Source organism: Opisthocomus hoazin, chromosome 6 (genome assembly GCF_030867145.1).
Source record: "Opisthocomus hoazin isolate bOpiHoa1 chromosome 6, bOpiHoa1.hap1, whole genome shotgun sequence".
Taxonomy (NCBI): Eukaryota; Metazoa; Chordata; class Aves; order Opisthocomiformes; family Opisthocomidae; genus Opisthocomus; species Opisthocomus hoazin.
In genome coordinates this window covers 41,445,884-41,470,509 of record NC_134419.1, presented here as the reverse complement: position 1 = coordinate 41,470,509, position 24,626 = coordinate 41,445,884, and the positions used below count along the sequence as shown (strand labels likewise).

At 46.7% G+C, this 24,626-nt stretch overlaps 1 protein-coding gene and 1 long non-coding RNA gene across 2 annotated transcripts in view; one reads left to right on the top strand and one right to left on the bottom strand.

The window, feature by feature from the left end:
- The window catches only part of DUSP13B (dual specificity phosphatase 13B), a 23,837-nt gene extending 12,496 nt beyond the window's left edge, over positions 1 to 11,341 (top strand). The window contains exons 3-5 of the mRNA XM_009941544.2: positions 1,932 to 2,123; positions 2,964 to 3,184; positions 10,922 to 11,341. Of these exons, the coding sequence (XP_009939846.2) occupies positions 1,933 to 2,123; positions 2,964 to 3,184; positions 10,922 to 11,136 (627 nt within the window). The 5' untranslated portion in view covers position 1,932 and the 3' untranslated portion in view covers positions 11,137 to 11,341. The remainder of the gene's footprint in view (positions 1 to 1,931; positions 2,124 to 2,963; positions 3,185 to 10,921) is intronic.
- LOC142361610 (uncharacterized) lies at positions 5,064 to 24,626 on the bottom strand. The gene is made up of 6 exons (XR_012764242.1): positions 24,532 to 24,626; positions 18,514 to 18,697; positions 18,204 to 18,361; positions 7,933 to 8,373; positions 7,426 to 7,790; positions 5,064 to 6,313 (listed from the first exon to the last, which is right to left on the bottom strand). It is a non-coding gene; the product is annotated as an uncharacterized LOC142361610 (long non-coding RNA).

The window sequence follows — 24,626 nt, the reverse complement described above, 5'->3', positions numbered from 1 at the left end:
TTCACAGTAAAAGCTGACACTGGAAGAGATATGCACGCTTGGGAGGGGCGCACATTCCACAGTGGAGCTCTTTGTAAGACAAACAATACAAGACCATCCTGGGAACACCATTATTTGGTGTAAGTTTGCCATATTCAAGAGGATAAGGCTGCCTGTGAAGGTGGCAGAAGGTGGTGGACTGGAATAACTCTTGGCAGCTGGGTGGCAAGGCAAGTCACCCCAAGTGCATGGCAGCAGGGGACTTAGTTGCTCCATTTCTCCTTCAGCAAAACAGTGGATTGATATAAAGGCACAACGAGCTCCCAAAGCAGGCTAGTCTTCAGACTCTGTCTTTGCACATGAAAAGACAAATATTTTTAAACAAAATTACACCAAAATGAGAACTTCGGGCTAGTGAAAGTACCTGGATGGGAAACTGGGGAAACGTTTCACCACAGTCGATGTTTGGCAAGAAATTGTCAATGGAGGTGCTTGAGCAGGAAGACTTATTTGTAAATGATAGAGGTGTTCAGCAGAAAGATGGAAGATTTCAGGTGTGCTGTCCTGGACTGTTCTAGCCAAACCACCCCTCTAATCATTTATGCAAAATACATTCAGTAGGCAGTGCCAGAGCAACACTTTGACTCATTGACTGCAACCTCACCCATGTCCTAGACAGATACTTCTGTTCTAAAGCTGCATAAGTTGACAGACTTCCTAATGTCTCTGTAATCCAGATGCTTCACTAATTTTCAGAACATAGGAAAATACATATATTTTCAATATTTTCTTAAAACAGAGCTCTGGTAAAAGTAGAATTTCTATTCTCCTCTTTAAAAATCCTCCCAACGGTTCAAATCTATCGCTAACACAAGGAACCAGCATTTCAAAAGAAACCTACCACACGGGAACAGAGTCATTCCAGAGATAAGCTGATGCCCAGAAAAGTGTTTCTCCTTGTAACTGAAGTACTTACTTCAAGATTAGAAATGAGACAGTTCTTGGAAGGGGCAGAGAGGAGAAGAATGCAAATGAAACAATCTGTTTAAAAAATGTATTAATGCTCTTATGGATGGCAGCTAAAATCACTATAACTTACTCATGCAGATTTTTTCTGCCATGAACATTTGTCATAAGGACAAGTATGGCTGGTAACTACCATTGGAAAGAACCACAATACTCCTCACAGCGTTTCCCCTGTTGAAGCTGACAATTAAGAGCTAACCAGTGAATAAGGTTTTGCATGACCAATTCTGTTCAGCTCAGCTCAGTTTGTTGAGCAAATTATAAAAGACAGATCAGATAAAATATCTATAAGGAAGTCCTAGTTACACGGTTCAAGGAAAAGCTCAGCATACTGTATTAGTAATTTATTTCTATACCCACTCAGTAGCTACATTTACACAATATATTTTCCATAGCGTTACCTCTTTCCATTCAAAAGCAGAACTCTCGTGCTGGCATCTCAAGGACTGGGCTATTTCACTGCAGTAATAATAGTGTCTAGAATTCCGCCTACCTATGAAAAAAATCTTTAAAAATATAATTGTGACGTTTTAATCAACTGTTTGTCATACCTAGAAAGATGGGTTGAACAGTCAGGTCAAAATAAGCCTGCTGAGGCCCCAAGCCTAGTTGTTTGCAAAAGCTTTCGCTTCCAATTTGCCTTAATAATATTAAACTTCATGTTAGAAGCACAGGCTTTGAAATCATTGTCTGAACCACAGCACGGGACTACGTGAGCCACTGGACTCTCATTGTTCAGATTGCAACTGTATTCCCAAGTCTAGTCATGGCCTCTGCTGTGATAAGCACAAACATACAAGAGAAAGACAGTATCTGCCCCAAAAAGCTTACTACTGTGACCGTGCACAAACTTTGCTGGGGGGAAGGGTAAAGGTGACCTCAGACATGTCTCTAGCTGGTGGTGAACATCTGCCCTTGCCTTCCAGGATGGCCTGGGACTACCCATGCAGCAAGGACCTCCTGCGCCCCACGATACGGAGTGTCCCGCGACGGAGGACGGGCAGCCCGCACTGGGCTGGGACCCCATCCCTGGAGGAGCTGCGGAGCCTGCTCTGGACATGCACCCACCCCACCGGGCACGTGGACGAAGTCTGGCCAAACCTCTACGTGGGAGACCTGTAAGAGAGAGGGAAGGGGTGAAGGTGCTAACACAACTCTTAGCCCCCACCCTACCTGCCCCAAAATCTTCCACTCCAGGCTGCCCAGGGCAGTGTTGGAGTTACCATCCCTGAAGGTGTTCAAAAAACATGTAGACATGGCACCTCAGGACATGGTTTAGCAGGCATGGTAGTGACAGGTTGACGGTTGGACTTGATCATCTTAGAGGTCTTTTCCAACCTTAATGATTCTATGATTTAGAAAAGAGAGCTAGGCACTAATCTGGGGACCCTTCAAAATAAGTCTAAGTGTTGAGCAGACTGAACCATGCATAGGATGCTGCAGCATAGAGAAAAGGCATTCCAAGTATCCGAAAAGAATACTCCCCCTCCTGACTTCTCCTCCTGCATTACTGCAGGAGTCCCATCCTGCAAGAGCCTGGTGGGGCCATGGCATCGGTCCTGCAGGCAGTCATGCCAGAGCTAGGTCAAACAGGATCGACCTCGTTTTCTCCTCCCTTTGGCATCAGTCCCCCGAACCGATGGATGCTCAGCAGAGGTGACTTGGTGAGAAAGCGAACCAGAACACTCTTGGCTTCTGCAGAAACATCACCACCACCACCTTTTTATTTTTCATCAGCTGAGAACCACCTAAACTGATGTTTGGGAGAAAAATGCAGGCAACGTAAAAGTCATTTTCTTAAGGAGTCAGTTCTGTCTTGAGGCATTTTGGACCTGATCAACCTGTCGGAAAATAGCCACTACAACTTCACACGGTTGTAACAAACTGCACCATCAGCAGCATGTTCTACCCTGCCTTGTAATGCAGCAGGCAAATATAACTCACCGTCCTTCTTCCAGGTACGTCGCCCGGGACAAAGCGCAGCTGAGCCGAATGGGCATCTCCCACGTTGTGAATGCCGCTGCTGGGCGATTTCGCATCGACACTGGTCCCAAGTTCTACAAAGACCTGCCCGTGGATTACTACGGAGTAGAAGCAGAGGACAACCCAAACTTTGATCTCAGCATTTATTTCTACCCGGTTGCTCGATACATAAGAGCAGCACTGAATTCCCCAAGAGGTAACTAGACCATCTGTGCATGTTGTGTATCTTCTGCATAGGAGCCAAATAGGGCAAGTTAGTATTTGGCATAAACTCACCACCTGCAGAGGAGGGTAAGGATGGAGATACCTGAACCAGGTAGCATCACGCCTGCCTCCTGAACTCCCACAGTGAGTGGGAGTTCCCCTGAAAGAAGGAAGGATGCACTGAACGGGCTTTCAGAGGGGTTCTCCCTAGGCCTAGAGCAAGTCATTAGCAAAAGACAAAATAGCAAGTATCCTTTATCACCTACGGGGACACACTGACCCGGGAGAAGGCAAATACACTTGATCTTTTCAAATTAGTGGTGGCGTTTAAATTAAAAGCTGGGATGGGGTAAAAAGACAAGGGCAAGCACCACATCTAAGTAAGAAGAGCCAACCATAATGCTACATCCGGCGGAATTCCATTGAACACAGGATAGGGAAGAACTTGCTGGGAAGCAATTCTGTGGAAGAGAACCCAAGCAACACCACCAGCCAGGAGATAATGTCGTGCTGTTGCTAGGAGGAATATAACCTTGAAATAGGAAGGTAACCTGCAAAATCCTTGGGCTCGCTGAACACAGGCCAGGTATGATGCCAGAGGCCTGGGGCTACTGGGGGATCATTACTATTAAGGACAAACCTTCACAAAAGCAAGTCTCCACTGTGCCACAAAACTGTACAGACACCCACTCAAAACTAACTGACTTATGAACAGAACAGTTACATACTCCGCAAACTTCTGCTTGTATCATGGTGAGCTTTCATGTCAGCGAGGGTCCTAAAATACTAACTACCCGGCTTCATCACATGCAGGTGGTAGATTCAAGCCACACCATACGAGCTAGGAAAGTAACTGAAAATAGTGCACCTGCGTGCTAGATACCTCAGTGTCCCATCAGAAAGTGTTTGCCTTTGTGCAATGAGGGGCTGCATGTGGATGTCAAAACCACTAACGTATTTGGGGAATTTGGATCTGCGCTCGTTTCCATTACAGCATACGCCATTTGCGATTGAAGTCATTATCGGTGGTGCTCCAGGGAAAGGTAAGGTCCAAAATCTTTCCGTGCATGTAAAACAAAAAGTTCCAAATCAATTGACAAAAGACAGAAAACAACAAACGAATTGTGGTGGCCACAAAAGCGAAAAAACCCAGTGCTTTGCAAGATGCGTGCCCAAGTACCGGGAGTTATGCGTGCAGAACAAGTCAGGGCTCACGGCAAACACAATGAGCCCGTCGTGTCTAGAGTGCATATTTATCCCTGCTCCCATGCTTTTAGATATTGCTTGACTGAGCTCCATATGGAGGCAGGGTTCTGGGAATGGAGACAAGGTGAAATTCAATCATACACAGTCCAGCTGTTGCTGACATTCATCATTTTAAGGAAAGCGCAACAGTTTAGAAAATATATAAACAAGATGTTCGGGAAGCATAATTTCCTGAGGTACAGAAATTTAGCAGCTAAATACCCATGACCTTTGCAGGGATGAGACAGAGAGGGGATTGTTACTCACATCATTTAGAAGAGGAGAAAAAAAGGATTTATTATAAGCAGTGATGCTGAACAAAAAATGATACCAGGTGACAAGAGGCCTGTTCATATTAAATTCAGGCTATAACGAGGCACTTCTGTTTGATTGAGAAGTCATTTAAGACTGCTCCTTAACTATTACAAGCTGATTCAACATCATTTTTTAATGGAATTAAATTATCTTTTTCACCTGGGAGGATAAGTCAAAGTTAAGACTATACGAGGCACAAACATACTTAAAACTATGAATCAAATACTCATTGGAATTAAGTAGGAACTGCTACTCCCATCATGCTTGAAGAAAGAAGAAGACTTCACCAGAAGTCCAGAGAACAGTATGGACACATTTATTCCAGATTTCTACCTTAGCTGAACAGAATCTGTCTTTGGTGATGTAAGGAATTTATTTTTAAGGCAATTTCTTCAAATCCAGATGCCAGAGCGTGAGCAAAAGGAAGCAGGGGAACACACGCTCCTCGCTGGGAGCTATTCCTGTCGCAGTGGGCAACGGCTGCATCACGTCCTGAACGGACTCTGTTGTCATCTTTGTCGTATGGATGAAGAAATACATGCGCTACTACTGCAGCCATCCCCCATCAGCATTATTTTTATGCACCCCGCTTCCTCGGCGGCCTTCCCTTCCGCGCAGCCCTGCTGTTCCCTTGCCCCTGAAGCAGAGCTGTTGGGGAAGGCTCAGCCGAGGGCAAGCAGCCGCACAGTCTGCCCACTTCTCTGCGAGGAAAACCATGGTTTCAGGGAAGCACCGGCCTTCGGCCTCACACCCGTGCTCAAGGGCAACACCTTGAATGTCAGTCTTGCCCCTTTGCATGGCCATCTGTACAATTTGCATTTTTCTGGAGCGCAGCTGAACCTAAGCGTAAATCAGCAGGGTTTGGTAAAGTCTAGCAGAAGACGGAAGGAATGAGAACTTGAGAGTACAGATGAAAGCGTGCCATGACACCCACCAAGCTACCACCACGCAGCGAGAAAGATTCCCAGGTGGAGAGCTTCTCCTTCTATTGACCTTTGAACATGTTTGAAATAGGCAGGTTAAAATCACCCGTTAACTTCCCAAAACGGCAAATGCTCTCAGAGGCACTTCCCTTCTTCCACTTCACCAGAGCAAATGGAAAGCCAGGCTCGCTCTCCTGCCTTCTCCGTGTCGGCAGTGGTTACCAAAGCAGCTTAGCTTCCGAGAAGCTTCGCTTGTCTCTGCCATAGGTGCATAACATACCTCAGTCTGACCTCCCTCTCTCCAGCGGATGACAGCCCTAACCTGGTCCAGGAGATGCGGGCAGAAGGGACACGCCACCATTGAAAGCTCTCCGCAGGCTTCTTGCTGTTCTCAGCTTTACCAAAACAGATGCTTGATTAATTGAGAAGCAGACAATTGACTCTGCACCTGGCTAAACTGTAACAGGAGATGAGAAAACGGTGGTGGGGTGGGAAGAGCCCCCGGGGCCGCTTGCCCAGCTGAGCTCTCCTCACGGTGAGCAGCATAATTCTGCTGGATTCAACAGAGAGTGGGCAGCTGGAGCGTTCACGCCGGGTGACGGATCTGAAGCCTGGTCTTGAGCCAAACTTAATCCATCCTGCAAGACAGCAAGGGCTAGTTCAGAACACTGAGCTCAGTTAATGATGAGCAGCAAAAGGACAATAAGATATCATGTGTTTTAATGACTGACTTGTTCAACAACATTGAATTTCCCAACTTCAATTTGGCCAACAAAGTTGAATGTGCAAACTTTATCCCTAGTGCAAACCCTTTGATGTCAGCAGAGCTACAGCAGGCATGAGCTGGATATAATATCCATAATCCGTTGTTAAAAACCAAGTGTTATTGTTCTGCACAAATCCCAGCCAGATGACAGTTATTGTCTGCCTCTGCAAAGAGTGGCTTGAGATGTGCGGTGCAACATTTCAAATGAGGATCGCAAAATTTAATAACGCCAGAAGCTAAGTGCCCCCACTTCTCCTCAGTTAATCCCATTATTCCTAAGGGATCCTGTTTCACGCTCGGAGAGGAGGTTGCAACACATCCCTCTAACATGGGATCAGTCCAACTTCTCTTTGCGCTGTGTGTTAAAACAAATGGGGGCAGGGAAGGCAGAGCTGGAGGACGCTGTCTTGTGGCACAGATTCTGCGCAGAATTATGACCTCCCTGCCCATCCCATGACCAGGATTGCCAACATGAACGCTGCTTTCCCAGGATGTGGTCCAGCAGCCACCCGGGAATCCAAGCCTTGGTGCCGGACGGACCATCTCGCTACCTCCTGTGAGAGGCCGATGCAACGCACTGTGACCAAGACCACTGCGGCCAGCCCACACGGTGCAGACGTGCTTCGGGCGCCGGGCAAACGCAGCATGCAGCGGCGGGTTCCAAGAGTCTCTTAACCCCTTTACAGCTTCTGCTAAGAGAGATGGGTCTGAGCCCGTGAGCAGAACCCAACAGCAACACAGCTTTCGCTTCTTGACTCGAGTTTAACCTTCAATTTGTTTGCTACAAACAATCACACAGCAAATTCAAATCTGCTTTCATTGGAGCAATTTTGCGTTCATTAAATCATTTCACATGACTGATTTATCTGCAACAAACAGTCATTTTAGTGTCAGTGTACCAGCATTTATCATAACCTCTGTGCGTGGTGAAACAAAGGCTAACAACATGGAACAGATACTTCACACGTAAAAGAGACAACATACCCCCTCATGGGAACAAGTGTATCGGAGAGCACCACAGATTAGGCCCAAGGCCAATAGTTGGGGCTTGTCCAGGTTTTTGCCGAGACACCTTCTAAAGCTACTTGCTGATCTAGGAGAACTCTTCTGAAGTGCAGATAAGCCAGGGAAGAAAATTCATTGCGTTCTTACTGGCCACCTCCTCCTCTCAGGGTTCGATATGAAACCAGCCTGTACAAGCAGGAGCGCGGCATCTGTTCTGCTTTCTGTGCCCCCAACAAAAACACATCGGGCAATATTTAACTGCAGCATCCACACCCGTGCTCAGCTTGGTCCTCAGTTCCAGACTGCAGGTGGGGCTGAGCATTTTCCAAGGCAGAAGGCTCCATCTAGGTGGGAAAAAAAACACGGACCCAAGAACAGTTTTACAGAAATTATGTTCAGAACAGCAAGTCTCCTGTCCCCCATCCAATTCCTGGCCAAATTTAGATTGAATTTCAAAATATTTAGTGATTCAAAGTCAAATCTTACATCGCTTTTTGGTTGTTTTGTCCTCCTCCTGGTGCAGTTCAAACATAATTTCTTTTTCCTTCTAGTTGTAGAGTGCTGGTAGCTTAGAAGTTTTCAGACAACAGAAAGAAAGTGGTTCTGGTTCCAAAAAAATTTTTCAGAACATGTTGTTGCTTGGCTTCCTTTATCTGGGGTGTGCATTAGAGTGGGCATCCAGATGTCCCCAGTCCCTGCCACCACATTGCAGCTGGGCCTACTATGAGCTACTGAAGCGTGAGTTTTCCAAAGACCCTTTGGACTTAGCAGTATTTCTTAAAAGAGAAATTGCGCTCCTGACTTCTTTAAGTTCCTCTGAAAATCTCAGACCTGAGTTATTTGGGTCTGAAGTGCCTCCTCTGGGGAAGATAACACAGCATACACACCCCACAGGCTTGGTGTGAAGGTTAATGATAGTGCAGCACGCTGAAAGAAAAAAAAAAAGTCTAGTGAAAATTCAAATTAGCATTATCTTTTAGCAGGGGTGCAAAGCATTTCTCCACATTCTCATGACACATAGGACTTCACTTCCAAGAATCCCCATGGAGTTAATGGAATTGACAGATAGATGTAATTTAACTTGAATAACGGCATCAGTATCTCAAGTAACTTCTGCGAAGCTGTATCTGAATGGAAAAACACAACTAGAAATCACTTGATCCTCTAATTCTGCACAACTGACATTATGCTGGCAAATAGCTCTGTCTTCCCCCAAAGGTTTCGATGCCCAGCCCAGGTCTGCTGTCAGCCAGAGCTGTTCTCGCCACTTCCCCGGAGGCTAAATTTGTCCCTTTCTTTCTGCTGAAGACACTCTATCTTTAGGGCTGGGCTCGGATTTCTCGTGCCAGGATAATGAAAGGTGGCTGTGCCACATACGCCGCGGAACTCAACGCTCCTCTCAACGTGCCAGCCAAGGCAGGTTTTCACAACACACGCTCGCGCTTCCCGAGCACACGGCTACGCCACCACTATTAGTCAGAACCGGAATGGTTGCTAAATAAATCCTCTGTCACAAACAAAACAGGATTTAAGATGAGAAGCTGTGCAGAGTACCCAGAATTAACACCCGGGGAGATGGGGGCAATCGGTCTGAGGTTTTTGGTTGGATCCAGGCTCATGGTCCAACAAGGATATTTTTGTCTCGCTGCCTGGTAATAGAGAAATTAGGATGCTGCAAGCACAAACAAAACCAGGAACTAGCCCAGAAAAGCTGTCCATTCTTTCTACCTCTCTTTATATTTTACAGAGAAGCAGCATCTGAGACACTTTATTCCATCTCCAAAGGGGGGGGGGGGGGGGAAAGCAGCATGGAATTTTACTGATATTCATTTTCTTATACTGATATTCATTTTCTTCTGGATATAAAGTGTATTGTCGTTAAACTGCATTTTTTACAGCTATACAATTAGTAAACAAGACACCACAAATGGGACAGTCTAAAAAAATTAAAATTTCAAAAAATGTAGAAAACATTTCGTTTCAAATTTGTGAAGATTTCCAGTGAAGAAGTAGCATTCTGAAATTTTCACTCTAAAAAGAAAACATTTTTTTCAGCTGCCTTAATGGGAGACAGAGCTGTCCACTTGGTGGTCAGAAGCTCAAATCTGATTCTAATCCCTGGTTACTTTAATAATGCCCAACTGCCGAGCCACCGCCTCTGTGAGAAGACTAGCTCTAGCTGCAGCAAAGGACAACAGAGTTTGAGAATTTTCAGGAACGGCTATAACTGAGCAGAACAACAGAATGTTGTGGGGGTTTTTTTTTTCCCAATTAAAAATGTCTTACTGAATCACATGATTTCTGTGAAAGCTGAAGCATTTTATATATTTTATATTTACAAGGTGCAGGTTTTCAGGTTCCAGAATGAGCTCTTTGTTCACATCCAGAGGGAATGAACTACAAACCTGAATTTTTCCACCTGAAAGCAATGTTTTTGACATGAATTTCCTTCAATTTCACATAAAACCATTTAAAAAAAAAATGTTTATCTCCTTCCAGCACGGGTCAGCAGCACACATTAGAAGCCTGGGAAGCATTCATGATGCATTTCTCAGGTTGCTTCCATTAGGGATCACGGTGGAAAACCCGCAAGCAGAGCAGAGGGAAGGAGGGAGCTAGACCCCGGGATCCCTGGAAGGTCTTCCCTGAGGCTCGCTTGCAGCAACATGGAAGCACTTGCGATATTGCTCTTAATGAAGACGCACCTCCCATACTGAAATCTCTGGGGAACTCCAAACAACTCATAAACTGTTTTTCCAGTGATCACCTAATACCAAAGGGAAGCCAGAGGCACTAGCAAAGGATAGCGGCTACAGATGTGCAGGGTAGGCTAGAGAAATAAAAAACCGTAAGTCAACTGGTGCAAACGGCATCTACAACCAGGAGCTGCTCTTACTGGTAACAACCGTTTTCCCCAGAGACTTCCAATGAGGTCTGGGCAGCAGTGAGCACCCCCAGAAAGCACTACTGCCCTAAGCAAAGCAGAAGAAAAAGAGCTTGTGGAAAACCAGGAGCGTTCCTGCAACAGCAGCGAGCACTCCTGAGCACTGCGCGTTTGAGATCCCGAGTTTCCAGGCCCTCTGGTAGTAAGTAATGTGCCAAGGCTGCTTCCCAAAGTGTGGCCTTGGAGTACAAAGACTTGAAGCTCTGCCAGCAAGGACATCACTCCCGAAAGCACGCGTGAGCAAGCAGGGGCACCACGGATGGCAGGCTGGGCAGGAGGGCTAAGGGCACGCCACCAGATCAACAGCTAAGCCCGGACAAGCAACCATGGATCCTGGAATGCAATTATGAATTTTCTGTCCCCAGCCATTAAAAACCCTGCTGTTCCCCACCCCGCACTGCACCAGGTCGGCTCTGCCGAGCTGGCTTGCTCAGCCCCGGTATCAGGACCGCTTCCATCTCTGCTCCAGCACAATAAACCCCCCCGTTTGGCCTCCTGGCATAATTGCACCTCTCTCTCTCCTTTTTCCAGGCAAAGTACTAGTTCACTGCGCAATGGGCATCAGCCGATCTGCAACCCTCGTCCTCGCTTTCTTAATGATCTGTGAGGACATGCCCCTCGCCGATGCAATTCGGACTGTGCGCTTGCACAGAGGGATCTGCCCCAACTCGGGCTTCCTCGAGCAGCTTCGGGAGCTGGACCTCCAGCTAGGAAGGGGGAAAGGCAGAGGAGCAGAGGCCTGCTAGCGCCAAGAGGGCACGTCTCCTGGCACCGGACCGAGAGATGCTGCCCTCGCCGAAGGCAATGCAAGGATGCCGTCAGGACTGCTCTGTACCCGCACCGAGAAACTCCTCGGGAAACAGCTGAGCGTCAGCAAGCTGGTAGGAGTTCGGTATGTATTTCTTGGATAAAGCCCACTAATTGGAAAGAAAATGAAATAAAAGAAGGATTCAAACCCACAGTTTCGCCCACCTGGGCCTGGTTATTTAACTACCTGTTGGGCAGGGCATAGGGAGCAGTTGGGTTTTCGTGCAGAATTAAAAGGCAGCAGAGTGAACTTGAAGAAAGACTTTTTACTTGCTTGTAATTGCATTTATATGGCAAGGGGGAAAACGGCTGAACTAGTAAAAAGGAAAAAGAAACTATGAGGTTTTTAAGCAAATCTTTAACGTTTCACATCCAGCTGGCGTAGGGCGAGACTTCAGGTTTTGCAAGCTGACACGCTCCTTTAGTCAGGCATGGTGACACCGGTCAGGAGCCAACTCTGACCTCGGGCTCTCTCTGTTACAAGCCACGGAGGCTCTTGCTGGGGCCTTCGCAAGTCCTCCTAGATTCAAGTCTGTGCAAATACTCCAAACTTCAGAAGACCACGAGCTCCTCAGGAGCCGACGCTGGAGGTCCCAGCCAGACGCCACAGCCTGGGGCACAGCTATGGCAGGCTCAGCGGGAAGGAACGCGTCCCCTCGCATCGTCAGGCAAGGGGCTCATGCTGCGCTAGCCAGAAACATCCTCCTCCTCTTGGCTCGCAACCCAGCGCTCCAAGCCACATTCCCTGAATTTCCCCGTTTTAACGGAAAGCCAGAACCTAGTGTCATCGTGTCAGAGCAAAAATGAGCACTGCCTCTAACAAATCCAAAGCAGCAGCTCTGCATTTCGATTACTCTTTTACGCCCAATTGGCCACATTTAATCTTGTGAAGAACTCGAAGCAGATATTTGCTTCAGTGCAATTACAGCCACATACAGAACATTGGCAAATGCAAACAATATAGAATTTCCACTTGAAGGCAGATTAATTTGGTGTGATGCTTTCCCTTGAGAGGTCTTAAAGGCTTGCAGTTCTGAAAGTACCCTGCAGTTCGTATTTATAGCACTATAGATGCCGAATACAAAGAGAGAAGCATATACTCATTCTGTACTGAAGTTTCTTTTGCCTCCATACATTAAAAAAAAATTTAAAAAAATTAAGCGAGCATAGCACATTTCCACTGCATTTCTCATAATGCAATATGGAAACACAATTTCCCTGCAGAGCCTATAGAGAAATTCAGGTGGTGTTTCCACTTTTCTAAACATAGTAAGCAAAACACAAGCAATGGCACAGACTAGTTTCTTCTCGGAGAACAGAGAGATGGGTCTTCTCTCCAGAAAGGGTCCCATCCTTCGAGACCGGAGTAAGGGGCCAGAAGGGAGGTCATAGCTAACAATGGAAAAAAAATCAGTGAAGTTATAGTTTTCACAAGCCTCTTGCTGGCTGCCACAGCAAGGAGGTCGGATTTCAGTGCGCATGGTGGCTGAACCCCTCCTGGCACTTGGGTCTCCTCCACCTCGCCCTTCCTCGAGACCCTTTTTTATGGCAGACCGGGCTGAGGCTGTGCTGTGAGTAGCTGTCTCAGTTGCTGGACTAACCACCCCCTTTGAGTTTCCGTCACCCAGCCTGTGCCAAGCCAAATGGCATCGCATTAAAGCACAAGGAGCAAATGAAACACAATGGTCCAAAACCTCCGTGCATTGAGCCCATCAGGAAAGGTCATAATTCCCAGCGATTTGCACATCTGGAAACATCTGCGGTTGCAGGGTTGAATTTCAAGTGAACAACTTCTCTGAGTTACTGAGCCTAAATTTACCCCAGCTGAGGCTTGATGGCCACGGCGGGACAATTTCAGCTGGCCAGGGACAGTCGTAGATGCCCTGCCATGCATGACCTGCGGCTGGGAGCAGCGAGTCCGGCTGGAGCGGCAGCATGCCCGGAAAGCCGGGGCACTGGCAAAGCAGGACTGCTGGCTGGATGTCACTGTCACAGGTGTATACTGGAAGCTTCCTCTTCAAACTGGAAAACCAACCCGACCAGACAATGAAGAACAAGAGGTCAAAAACCACTGACCCAAAGACAATCAAGTAGCCACCCAACCCCAGCACAAAAAAGAAATTCCATTTCTGGAAGAGCCCGCGCTGGTTCCAGTGCTTTGCATCGCTGCAAGGTTCAGTGAGCAGGATGCTGGTTCTCCCGTCTCCTTCCAGACTCTCCACCCTCCAGAAGACGACAGCACCTGAGCCCACCACTACCGTCCCTCTGTGCCAGGGCTGCAGCACCATGGAGGGGGCAATTACACGGCCCTAATCTCTGACCCACGTGTTGCACACTGAGGTGGCTTATTGTCAGTTAGTATTGTTAGTTAAGCAACAGTCTCTTAAAATTACAGGGGGAATCAAGACAAAGAAAATGAAAACACTATTGGGGGCGGTTCCAGGTCTATCTCGTGCTACAATTTTGACATCCAGAGTTGCTGACTCTTTGCAAGCCACCAGCTCGGCCCGAGAAACAAGGAGCAGCTTCTTTCCACCACAGCCATCCTTGCTCCCAGCAAGGCGCTTGGTCCTGGCATGCAGCGGTCAGCGTGGCTGCTGCTGAGCCGGGGGAAGAAGTCCCGCTCGCTCGGCCGCAGGCGTAGTGCCTCTGCGGCGCCAGCTCTTCTCCCACCTGCCCCGCGCCCTAGCTAAATATCACCTGCCAAAAGCACCGCCAGCTGAGCCTGCAGGCAGGGCAGGAGCAATCAGAACAGCGGATTCAGACCTTGTAATGGACAGAACAGCCTTGATGCTACCATCTTTTCCACGCCTACTTCCTACCCAGCGCGGAGCCAAGGCTGAGGTTTATTTCCGAACGCCCGTCCATCCCGCGCGCTGGCGCAGGAGCGGTGCCCAGCGCTGCGGCGGAGCTGGTGTGCGTCCCACACAGCAAGCCTGCGAGCGAGGACGGGCGTCTCGGCCCCTTCGCGCACAGCAAGGCACCCGGAGCCTGCCTGAGCTGGAGCAGGGTGTTTGGGGAAAGCACGACGGGATCGCTCTCCGGCTTCCACAACCGGCACGAAAGCACGAGAATAGTTTTCTCACATAGGATACCTTGCCTTCACCAGCTTTTCCTCCCAGACTTCCAGCAGTGATGAACGCAGAGAATATTGCTGCCGGCACGTCTGCGCCACGTTATTTATCCTTTGGATTTGCACTTGGGGTTTTATTTGTAAAAGGAAAGTGGGATCATAAATCTGCTCTGCAAGGAGCCAAGGGAAGAGAGGACAGAAATTTTCAACAAGTTGCATGGAAGGAGATGATGCCAAGGGCAGGTTTCCCATGGCAACAAAAGCCAGGCAGGATACTGCCCAGGTCCACACCATGTGTCATGGCAACAGCTAAGAGCGTCAGCCTTTTCCTTGCAGGTGCATTAGTTCATTCCTCCTTGCACGGGTAGCTTTAGGGCTGCTGCAGCAGCGATGGCTCTCCTATAGGACCTTCTTAATTCATAGCTTTTGCCCTTTTTCTCTTACCAAAAAAACCAACCCAACCAAAAAATCCTTAAGTGGGACCAGAACAGACCACAAAGCTGAAAAACTCGGTGTGACCGAGACTAACTTGCCAGGGTTGACTACCAAGCTGCTGCACAAGTCTAAGTTGACGATATTCCAGAGTCACCATTTTGTTCGTGGCCTTCAGCGTACACAGGACCGCTCTTGGGACACAGCACCCTAAAAAACACACGGTGCCTGCGGACGAGGATGGAGGCAAGCAGTCCCATGGGCAGATCCCCTGGTTCTGCATTACACAGGCCTGCTCCACTTCAGCCAGTGCTCCCAGTTCTGCTTGAACTCCGGCCCCGCTCCCCAAGCCCAGGTGACTTTCTTCTGCACAACCCCCATGTCTAGATCAGATCTTCCCAGCTCCTGCCAGCCATTCCGGAATTGCAAAGCACTGTCACCTCCACTGACCAGACGTTCTTCTCCTGTTGTTATTTCTCGTCTTGTATTTCCCTGATAACAAGGCTGAGCTGTGTGTTACTGTGGAGAGGGGCTTCAAAATAACTTGTGCTTTGCAAATTTACTTCATAGTCTAAGGTTCAAAGAATCTATGCAGCTCCTGAAGCCAAGTCAAACAGGAATCCAGGGCCTGCGAGGCTTTCAGCAGTGAAGTTTTCTTTAGGCTACAATTATTTTGCTTAGAAACTAGACCCGTGATCTGTTGCAGGAGGCTGCAGTTTAATAAAGTCAAACAATTTGCTCTTTGCCATGTATTTGTGGTATGAGTACTGTCGAGTTACACCGCTCCCCCTCGCTGCTGCCTCCTGGAGCCTTGTCTGTTTATACACAGAGAGCACACCTAAAAATACCCAGCGATGTGCACTGAGGATCGGTGGCTCTGTCTCTCCTCCTCCCGCTTCTGACTCCATCACACCCTTACATCATCTTCAGGCTCAACAACCCCGGTGGTTCAAGCAACCTTATTGCTGCCTCGCCCTCTAAAAAAAAATTCTTGTTTTCCTTCCTCCTCCGCCAGCAGCCACCCTGCCACAGAGCAACTGCCATGACGTTGCCATGCCATGTCCCATCCAGTGTTTTCTCACTTGATCACTAAATGACAGTGAAGCCCACATCGGCTTTATTGAATCCTTGAGAGCACCCACATGGCTTTGCTCACTTTTCAGACAATAAGAAGGTGCCAAGTCGGGGCAAAAGTAGTACCAGAAAAGGAATAACATCTTTTACTTTACTTCATGAAGGGGCATTAGAAGACTGCAAAACAAGACAGAGTACTCTCCAAGACTAACTTTTGAAACCACTCTCAGGGAAGTTACCCTGGAGACAAAACATCTCCCATTAGAAATACAACTGCAAATAAAAATATTTTCACAGTAGTACAAATAGAAAATCTGCACAGCGCAAATCCAGCCAGCTGACAAAACACCGGTAATTAAACTTCAGGTAGAATTTAAAAGCAGGTCTGGGATTCAGCTCACTCTTCCGATCCGTCTGTTGCCCGAGATGTGGGCAGATCCTCCCCTCAAACAAAATCCATTTGTCAAGGGACGGGGTCTCCCAGTCACTGCAGTTGGATCCTGCTTGTTGCCAGTCATCCTCATGACCACAAAGATCTCCCAGTGCATTCAGCAGGCACCCAGCACAGACCCAGATTCACAAAGGATCTTGGATCCTTCAGGCTGTCCGCATCTCACCCATTGACTTGGAAGTTTTTCTTCTGTTGGTGTTCAGCGGACAGACCCCAAGAACGAAAGCTCAACAACTCTGCTGCTGTAGTAGACAAGATCTGCCCTTGTGGTTATTCCCAGTGTAAAACTCTTCCGAAAGGCCATTCCTGCTCTACAAACGCCCTTCTACAAAAACAAAGCATCTAATTCATCCAATTCCTCCTAACTGAATAATAATTCACCAATTCATTTAATATTAAATATCAACAATGAAACATCCACAAAACTTTACAACCAAAAAGGATTCGTCTAAGCCCTTACGATTGCTTTTGGAGGACCAACAGTTCTTAAGGCAAAAATTCACCCCAAACCCGAGAAGCACAGGAGTGAGACACTGATAATCTTTGCACCAAAAACATTCAGGTTGCCTGCAATAGATAGATAAATAAAGCAGTTCTTCACCAAAACCCCACCCATCCTTGGCAAACCATCAGCCAGCGAAGAGCGAGCAAGGAATTATTTGCTCAGCTCTGGTGACAATTGGCTGTTACTAGAGTTACTCTGACACATTGTTTTGGGGAACATCTGTTTCCACTCCGACTCCTTTAACTTTCAGATGTGAAAAACAAAAGCTCATTTTCATGCCATGTCTCCCATCTTCAGTTGGCAACAGTTGTGTGATTATGAAGTTACTGTTACGCTGGATGAGCTGTTTGTCAGTTTATATTTTTCCTATCAGATCTATTTTTAGCTGCTCATTAGTATTACTTGGAGCCTCTCCTATAAATCTTTAACATTTATAGCACATCTCGACAATTCATCAAATGGAGCCAACCTTCAAGGAAAGGAAACCTAAACCACTTCCCCTTGCTCAGCTGAATGAGATTCAGATCCTTGTCTTTTAAACTTCAAACTCAACATTTTCCCATCTGCTCTTTATACACAACAGTCCTTTTGCTCCGCACCAATATTTTATTCTCCATTCATAACTTTTTACTTCCCTCCAGAGGTTTCCTGATGCTTTTAGTCTGCTGGACTCACAGAAGACTTGGGTTTTGGAGAGCTTCCCCCCCCAACTCCATTGAAGGGGAAAAATAATCATTCAGCAATGAATGGCCACTTTTCATTACTCATTCACAAGGGAGACGCAGCAGGATCCCAGGGCTGGACTCAAAGGCACTTTTCTTTGCCATTCTCACAAGAGGAAAACAGCATTTTATCAGAGACTATTCAAACTATGGATGTGGATATTTGGAAAATTAAATTTACTTTTTATTCTCTGCTCTAGTCACTGACTTGCATTTCTAATCCTCTGGGTGTGCACGTATAACTGTCAATCAGTTGGACAATTTTCGTAGCTATGAGCAAGCCTGGACCTACCAGTACTCGTGACTTGGCCACGTCACCCATGCAGGGAACATTTCTAAAGTGTTCAGTCTATAAGGGCCGACGACAAGACGACTTCCAGAAATAACCAGGAGATGTTGCCTGTGCAGCATCTCCTGGCTGGTGGGACCAACTACTGCCACAGGCCAGGGCAGATGGATCTCCTCCTCCTCGGCTCTCCTGGGGAAATCCCAGTCTTGCACGCTTTGCACATTTGAAGGCCAAGCGACACACTTCTCAGATGCAACCGTTAATTTTCTGTACATAATTATCTGACACCTGACTGGAACATGCAACTGATTAAAAATCAGACGGACCATCTTTTTCATTTCCTACGTATTTGAGTTAATCAATGGAGACACTATATAACAAGAAATGAAAACTGTACCAAGCAAAACAGTCCTGGCATGCATGTTCGTCTTACAGAGTGGCTTTAATTTAAACTGCTCACCTGATCAGGCAGAAGAGCTGTCTGTTGCTTGTTAGCGAGGTAGGGAGTGCGCGGGAGCAGGCAGTAACAGAAAGAGTATTTAGAGCTTTACAACAAAAATTGCTTTCCATCAGTTGACGCAGTTCTTCAGTTCAGCTGATGTCTTTTCCTACTGTCATCTTTCAAAGAAAAAAAAAAAAAAACCCAACCAGTTTAGCCTCAGTTACTCCTCCCTGTGGTTACACCCTGATTTTACAATCACTATAACCTCCAGCCAGTCCTCTAGTTTCTCACACATTCCACTTCGCACCACAGGCTTATGTCAACTTACCTGCATCTCGGCTATCCCCTGTTCGGTCAGATGTCAGGTATCAACGCCATAGGCATCTGTCTGGCCAGTCATCCAAAAGCAGTTGAAGAGATGAAGACTAATCTATCTTTTTCAGGCTAGTCATGTCGACAACAGCCATCCCAACGCTCAGAAATGCCTGCCTGCCAACAAAGGTGCCGGCCTACTGAAAAACAAAGAAATAAGTTTTGGGCTTCTTGGAAAAAAAATTCATGGGAGGTTAAAAATTCTGTGTTTTCTAGTAGTTATTCAATGCAATGTACTGCAAGAGCATTTCTGGAATGCCATGATTGTCCTGGCAGAATGCTGCATCATGGAATATCAGCTCAGAATGTGGAACAGGCATTTGGAAAAAACCCCAAAGTGTGCCGCACAATGACTCAGAGATGAGAAATTACAGCAGCAAACCCAGGCTAGTCAAAGAAACATAATCGTATCAGGATCCCCTCCCCACTCCAGCCACTCTTCCCAGGAAAAGAAGTATGCCAAATCCCTTACAATTCTTCCAAATTTAAACGTTAGATTAAACTGAAGATCGACACAAACAAAAAGGTTCAAATCTTCTCCAGATTTCCCTTACCACTAGATACTTGCAGACCTGGGATTTTGAAGTTTATTGTGGTAATAGCAGCCTGAGATCCATAATCACAGCTAGACTCAGACACGCGTACAAACCACCCCTGCATCTACCTAAGCACGCACTGTATTTCTGCCAGCCCCAGATGTTCAGAACTCCTGTAGCGCCACCCACCCTTTCCCATTGTGAGAACGCCTTTATAAAACACGGGATTTTATTATTATTATTTGTCTTAAGGCTCATTGTTTTCATTATTATCTTGACAAGGGCAATAAACTTCTATTCCTCCTCCTCTCCCCTGCCAAGGAACGCTGAGATTCTCTGGTAGATTTAGGAGCGCGTACCGCATTACGAGACATGGAAAAAGATACACAAGATAGAGCACTGCCACCTGGTACACCATGGGCGTGCCCTCGAGCTAAAGCAGCTGGGAGCACATGCTGTTCCATTTACTCGGCTATGCCTTAAAATGAGCACGGCCAGGGAAGCATGCATACGTACGTATACGTTACGGCTTCATCAACATCCATGACATTGGGACGTTTTACAAATCTCTTCACTCACCAGCACCTCCAGGCCCTGCTCTGTCAGCTTTGGGAAGGAACGGCCCCTCGTGAGCCGTCAATCACACTAAGATCACTACTTCAACTGAGATGATTCCCACCAGAAAGCAGAAATTTGACCAGGCTCTGTGTTCTCACATACAAACTGATGGAACAAATCTGCGTCTCAATTTGAAAGGAATCCTTTACTGACAGAGCCAGAACCAATCAATTCCTTTTTTTTTTTTTTTAGTTTTTTTAAACATCTGGAAAGACCATATAACAACACCATTTATACAAGGCTTTATTGTTTAGAAGGAAGATCTAGCTACATTAGCCAGTGAGATATGTGACTTTCCCAATGTTACAGAATCACAGAATGTCAGGGGTTGGAAGGGACCTCTGTGGGTCACCCAGTCCAACCCCCCTGCCGAAGCAGGGTCACCCAGAGCAGGCTGCACAGCACCGCGTCCAGGCAGGTCTGGAATATCTCCAGAGAAGGAGACTCCACAACCTCCCTGGGCAGCCTGGGCCAGGGCTCCGTCACCCTCAGAAGGAAGAAGTTCTTCCTCCTGTTCAGACGGAACTTCCTCCGCTTCAGTTTGTGCCCATTGCCCCTTGTCCTGTCGCTGGACACCACTGGAAAGAGTCTGGCCCTGTCCTCCTGACACCCACCCTGCAGATATTTATGGGCATTTCTAAGGTCCCCTCTCAGCCTTCTCTTCTCCAGGCTGAACAAGCCCAGCTCCCTGAGCCTTTCTTCATAGAAGAGATGCTCCAGTCCCCTCACCATCCTCATAGCCCTCCGCTGGACTCTCTCCAGTAGCTCCTCATCTTTCTTGAAGTGGGGACCCCAGACCTGGACACAGTACTCCAGATGGGGCCTCACTAGGGCAGAGTAGAGGGGAAGGAGAACCTCCCTCGACCTGCTGGCCACACTCCTCTTGATGCACCCCAGGATCCCACTAGCTTTCTTGGCAACCAGGGCACACTGCTGGCTCATGGTTAACCTGTCATCCACCAAGACGCCCAGGTCCCTCTCCACAGAGCTGCTCTGCAGCAGGTCCGCCCCAAGCCTGTACTGGTGCTGAAGCTATTCTCTCAGCAGTGTTGTATACACATATTCAGACGAGAGTCCGGCTGCGAGAGTAGGGAGAAAGTTGCATGTCTTCACTAAAACGTAAAGGTTATAAGATGAACCACCACATAGCGCAAAGGTAACCCATTACTAACACCGAAAACATCACTATTTGGTTTTGTAACTAACGGTATAAAGAAAGGTAACTCAGAAGCAGGAAGCACTTGCCATCCGCAGACCGAGCAGAGACCCCGAGTCGGTCCCGTGAGCCAAAGCCCATCCTGCCCCAAGGCCTGAGCGTGGGGATGCTTTGCACAGGTTGCTTCTCACAAAAAATTCATACAGGCTCGAGGTTTTCACCATTGTGTCATGGTTGCCCGAAGAATTTAGAGCTCAGGCTGAAGACTTTTAGTAATTTCTGCCACAGCAGCATAGCAGGGCTCTGGAGATACCGACGGTATTTATAGCAGCCTGAAAATTGTACCTCTGCTCACCAACGGAACCAGTTCCCTGAGCCGAGTGCTACAGCTAATTGAGAGAAGACCGTCACATACCATCAGCTAAATTTACTGCTGGCCCTCCAGATCGCGTTGTGCCGACTGCATTGTGACAGCAGGGTCTAAAGGGAGGTCATCTTCATTTCTCAATTCTCCCTCTAGGAACAAGAGTTTCTTCTGCATCTGCACTGCTAGGTTTCTATTTATAGGCTTGAACCCGGTGATGTAATATGCCTTTTTGTTTCCAAGGAAACAATATTTGATGTATTCCACTTTCAAGTTTTCCTCCCTTTAGGTTCCCCCCCCTCCTCCCCCACCGCTCTCTCCCTCCTTTTTTAAAGAGATAAGTCAATAGGTAAAACCTGTATGTACTTATCTCTGGCATGCAGCATAGTTCTGTGTTTAAAACCAGGCTTATTCACATCACTGAAAAATTCAAGACGTTTAAAAAATATGCTTAGCAGTAATTTTATGCACTGTTTATACATATTACTTTTCTGATAGTAAATGAGCTATAATTGCAATAGGCAGCAACTCCTGTTGATAGCTCGATTTTTTCAAAAACTTCAGTTCTGAGCCCCAAGTCTTCTTTTCCTGGAAACAATTTTTTAAAATCCTCTCACTGACAACCCATCCAGCTTTGCCGTGGTTTCAGTCCTCAAGCTGGGGTTCCTGACAGCCAGTCCTGTCCCCTGGCAGTCCCTCTCTGGTGGCAGAGCATCTCTGGACACCTCTCCACATGCCCCGCTCCGGCACAGGGCAGCGTTCTCAGGTCTGCTGTGGCTCTGCGTTCACTTTCATTCACATGAAAATCCTCTACAGGAACGTTCTTTTAAAATAATTGGCTGCCACTTCACTGTCTGCAAATTAGGAAAATGCAGGGGATTGAATCCATAATTCATACTGAAATCAGCATCTGTAACAGCTGGAATAAATTGTGTTGAATGGATTCTTGAAGAAATGCAGGTGCTTTGGAGTCTCAATGGAAAAACACTGGGTCCAGCTAAGAGCTTTCCTTAAAATCCTCAGTGCTAGTGTGTTTACATGAAGGGGTTGAAAGGTGTGGGAGAGGCTGGCTGGTTTCACAAAAAGAGACTATTTTAACACTGCATAAAAATTAGGAGAAGCAATGCTCATAAATGCAGTTGATGAATTCTGACTAGGAAACATACACTCCCTTATTACTCTCCTGCCTTGTGCCTCAGTGATATCAAACAATACATGAGCTGGCCTGATGATCTTCCACTCTATGTACAATGAAGTTGCAGCCAGAAGTTTTTTTAGAACTACCCATTTTGGAACATAAAAGGGTAGGTAAAATCCCAACTTAAACGAGACTATGTGGACCAAGAACGCTCAGTAAGAGTCTGTACAGTGAAGGGGGGAAATTGATAAAGCATATGCTGGACATACAGTCAGCAAATATCACAAATTTTACGCTATCAAAGAAACCATCAAAGTGAACATGGAAATCACCTGCAGTCAGCATCTTCCATTTTGGGCCATACGGGCTGTAGGCTAACACCCATCTTGTCCTGTGTCAGCTCCAAAAAAGGCCAGGCTCTTTTTTGAGGTATCTGATCTTGATTCAGAAGCTCCAAGTCATTCCACAAAATCTCTGACTTGGCAACAGCAAGGAACATGGGATGGGAAGACTTACATGATCTATACCATCTGCCAACATCTCTGGATCCTTTTCAAAAATTCATCACAATTTCTCCTCAAAACCCTAAAATAAGGGTTTCCCACACTGCACTCCTACTGGAAGCCGCTCCAGGAAGCCACTTCTCTCCTCCTTCCACCTCAGAAGCATTTGTAGTTAGTTTTGTCCCAGTTGATTACAGTTGTTATCAAGCCCTCACATCTCTCAGTCCAACCATGGCTTAACGACTTGACAATGCTGTCTCCTTCCTAGTGGTTACTCAGTCTCTTGAAGAACCTCAGTAAAAATCAGTTTGACAGAAAAGGGAACAGTATCAAGCTTCAGGCATTCGTCACTAGGTTTTGTTCGTTTATTTCTGAAGCAAAACACTTCTGGTAGCTACAACACAGAGCGCATTTCATGGTCTGGCAATGCATTGCTTTAAAGATTGTGGTTCTGTAAAGAAAGAGCTTTATCAAGTTCGTTTGCTTCTCAAAGATGCTCCTTGGCACTGGACAGGTCCAACGGGGTCTCAGGAAATCAAATGCTTACTTCATGTCAGTGAAACTAAGATGCAACTGCTGTTTCGCTCAAGGTTGTCAAAGCTTTTCAGTAATCGCTTTCAGCCAGAATAGATGCTCAATTGTTCTTCTTTCCTGCTGCAAGGGGGAAAAAAACCAGCAGCTTGCTCTTCCTCAATAATTCCCTCATATTTCATTTTTAATCTCTTAAGCAAATTACAAGTGAAGACCTTTGATGTGTGCGCCAGCCAAACTCAGTCATTTCTCAGTACTTGCCGGACTAGAGAGGATCTCCCATTCTTATGCGTGTGGATGACAATAACAACTTCAAAGCCCCCAGGCATGTGTTAGCTTTCCCTGATTTCCTTTCCAAGTATGCATTTAGTGGGCCAACACCAGTTAAGACCCATAAACAGCTGCACTTGAATGTCATCTATTAAGGCAGCCTTGCTATCTCTCATAGCTTAACGACTCTATTTTGACTGAGCAGAACTACTCAGTCTGGCTTTTGTATTTTTCCCGAAATGGAGTACCTCATTTCCAACATTCATGGCGTTCTCCACTTAAAAGAGCCTGGAACCTGATCAAACTCGGAGCAAAAAGCCACTCAAAGGCGCTTGCCCTGAGGTGGCGTGGAGCATTCCTGGGGGATTACGAGGCATTGTTTTGCTGGTGTGGGGTTTTATGATACAAAGCGTACTTGATTACTTCTAGGAGGACGGTAGGTCGGTCGCAGCCATACGGTACCACAGGGCCAGATGTTCTCAGCACCTGAGCAGTGATTGGGCAAACTTCCCCCAAGCTGGCTCAGGAAAAATGAAAAGGGGACATATTTCAAACCAGTTAATGTTATAAGTTACAGTTATTATCATTATTTAGTCTGTTGAACTCATTATCAGAACACTTGGAGGCAAAGAGCACGGAAGAGTTAAAGAGAATATTGGATAGTCGCATAAATAAGAAAAACCACCACCAGAGACAATTTACATTGGAAGAAAAGAAATAGTTTTGGAGAAGCTGTAAAACTTCATGCTTCAGGCTTCCAGCCAAGATTTATCTAAGGAGGTGGAATGGGGAGATTAAACAGATTTTCTGTGGGACAGAAAATTAGTCCCAGAAGTGGGGAGCAGAGATTTCACGTACCTTCCTATAAGGCATTTGTTGCTGACCACGGTCGGTGGTACAGACACCAGACTAATGGCACCAGCACAGCAGCTCCAGTCTTTGTCGCTCTGCAC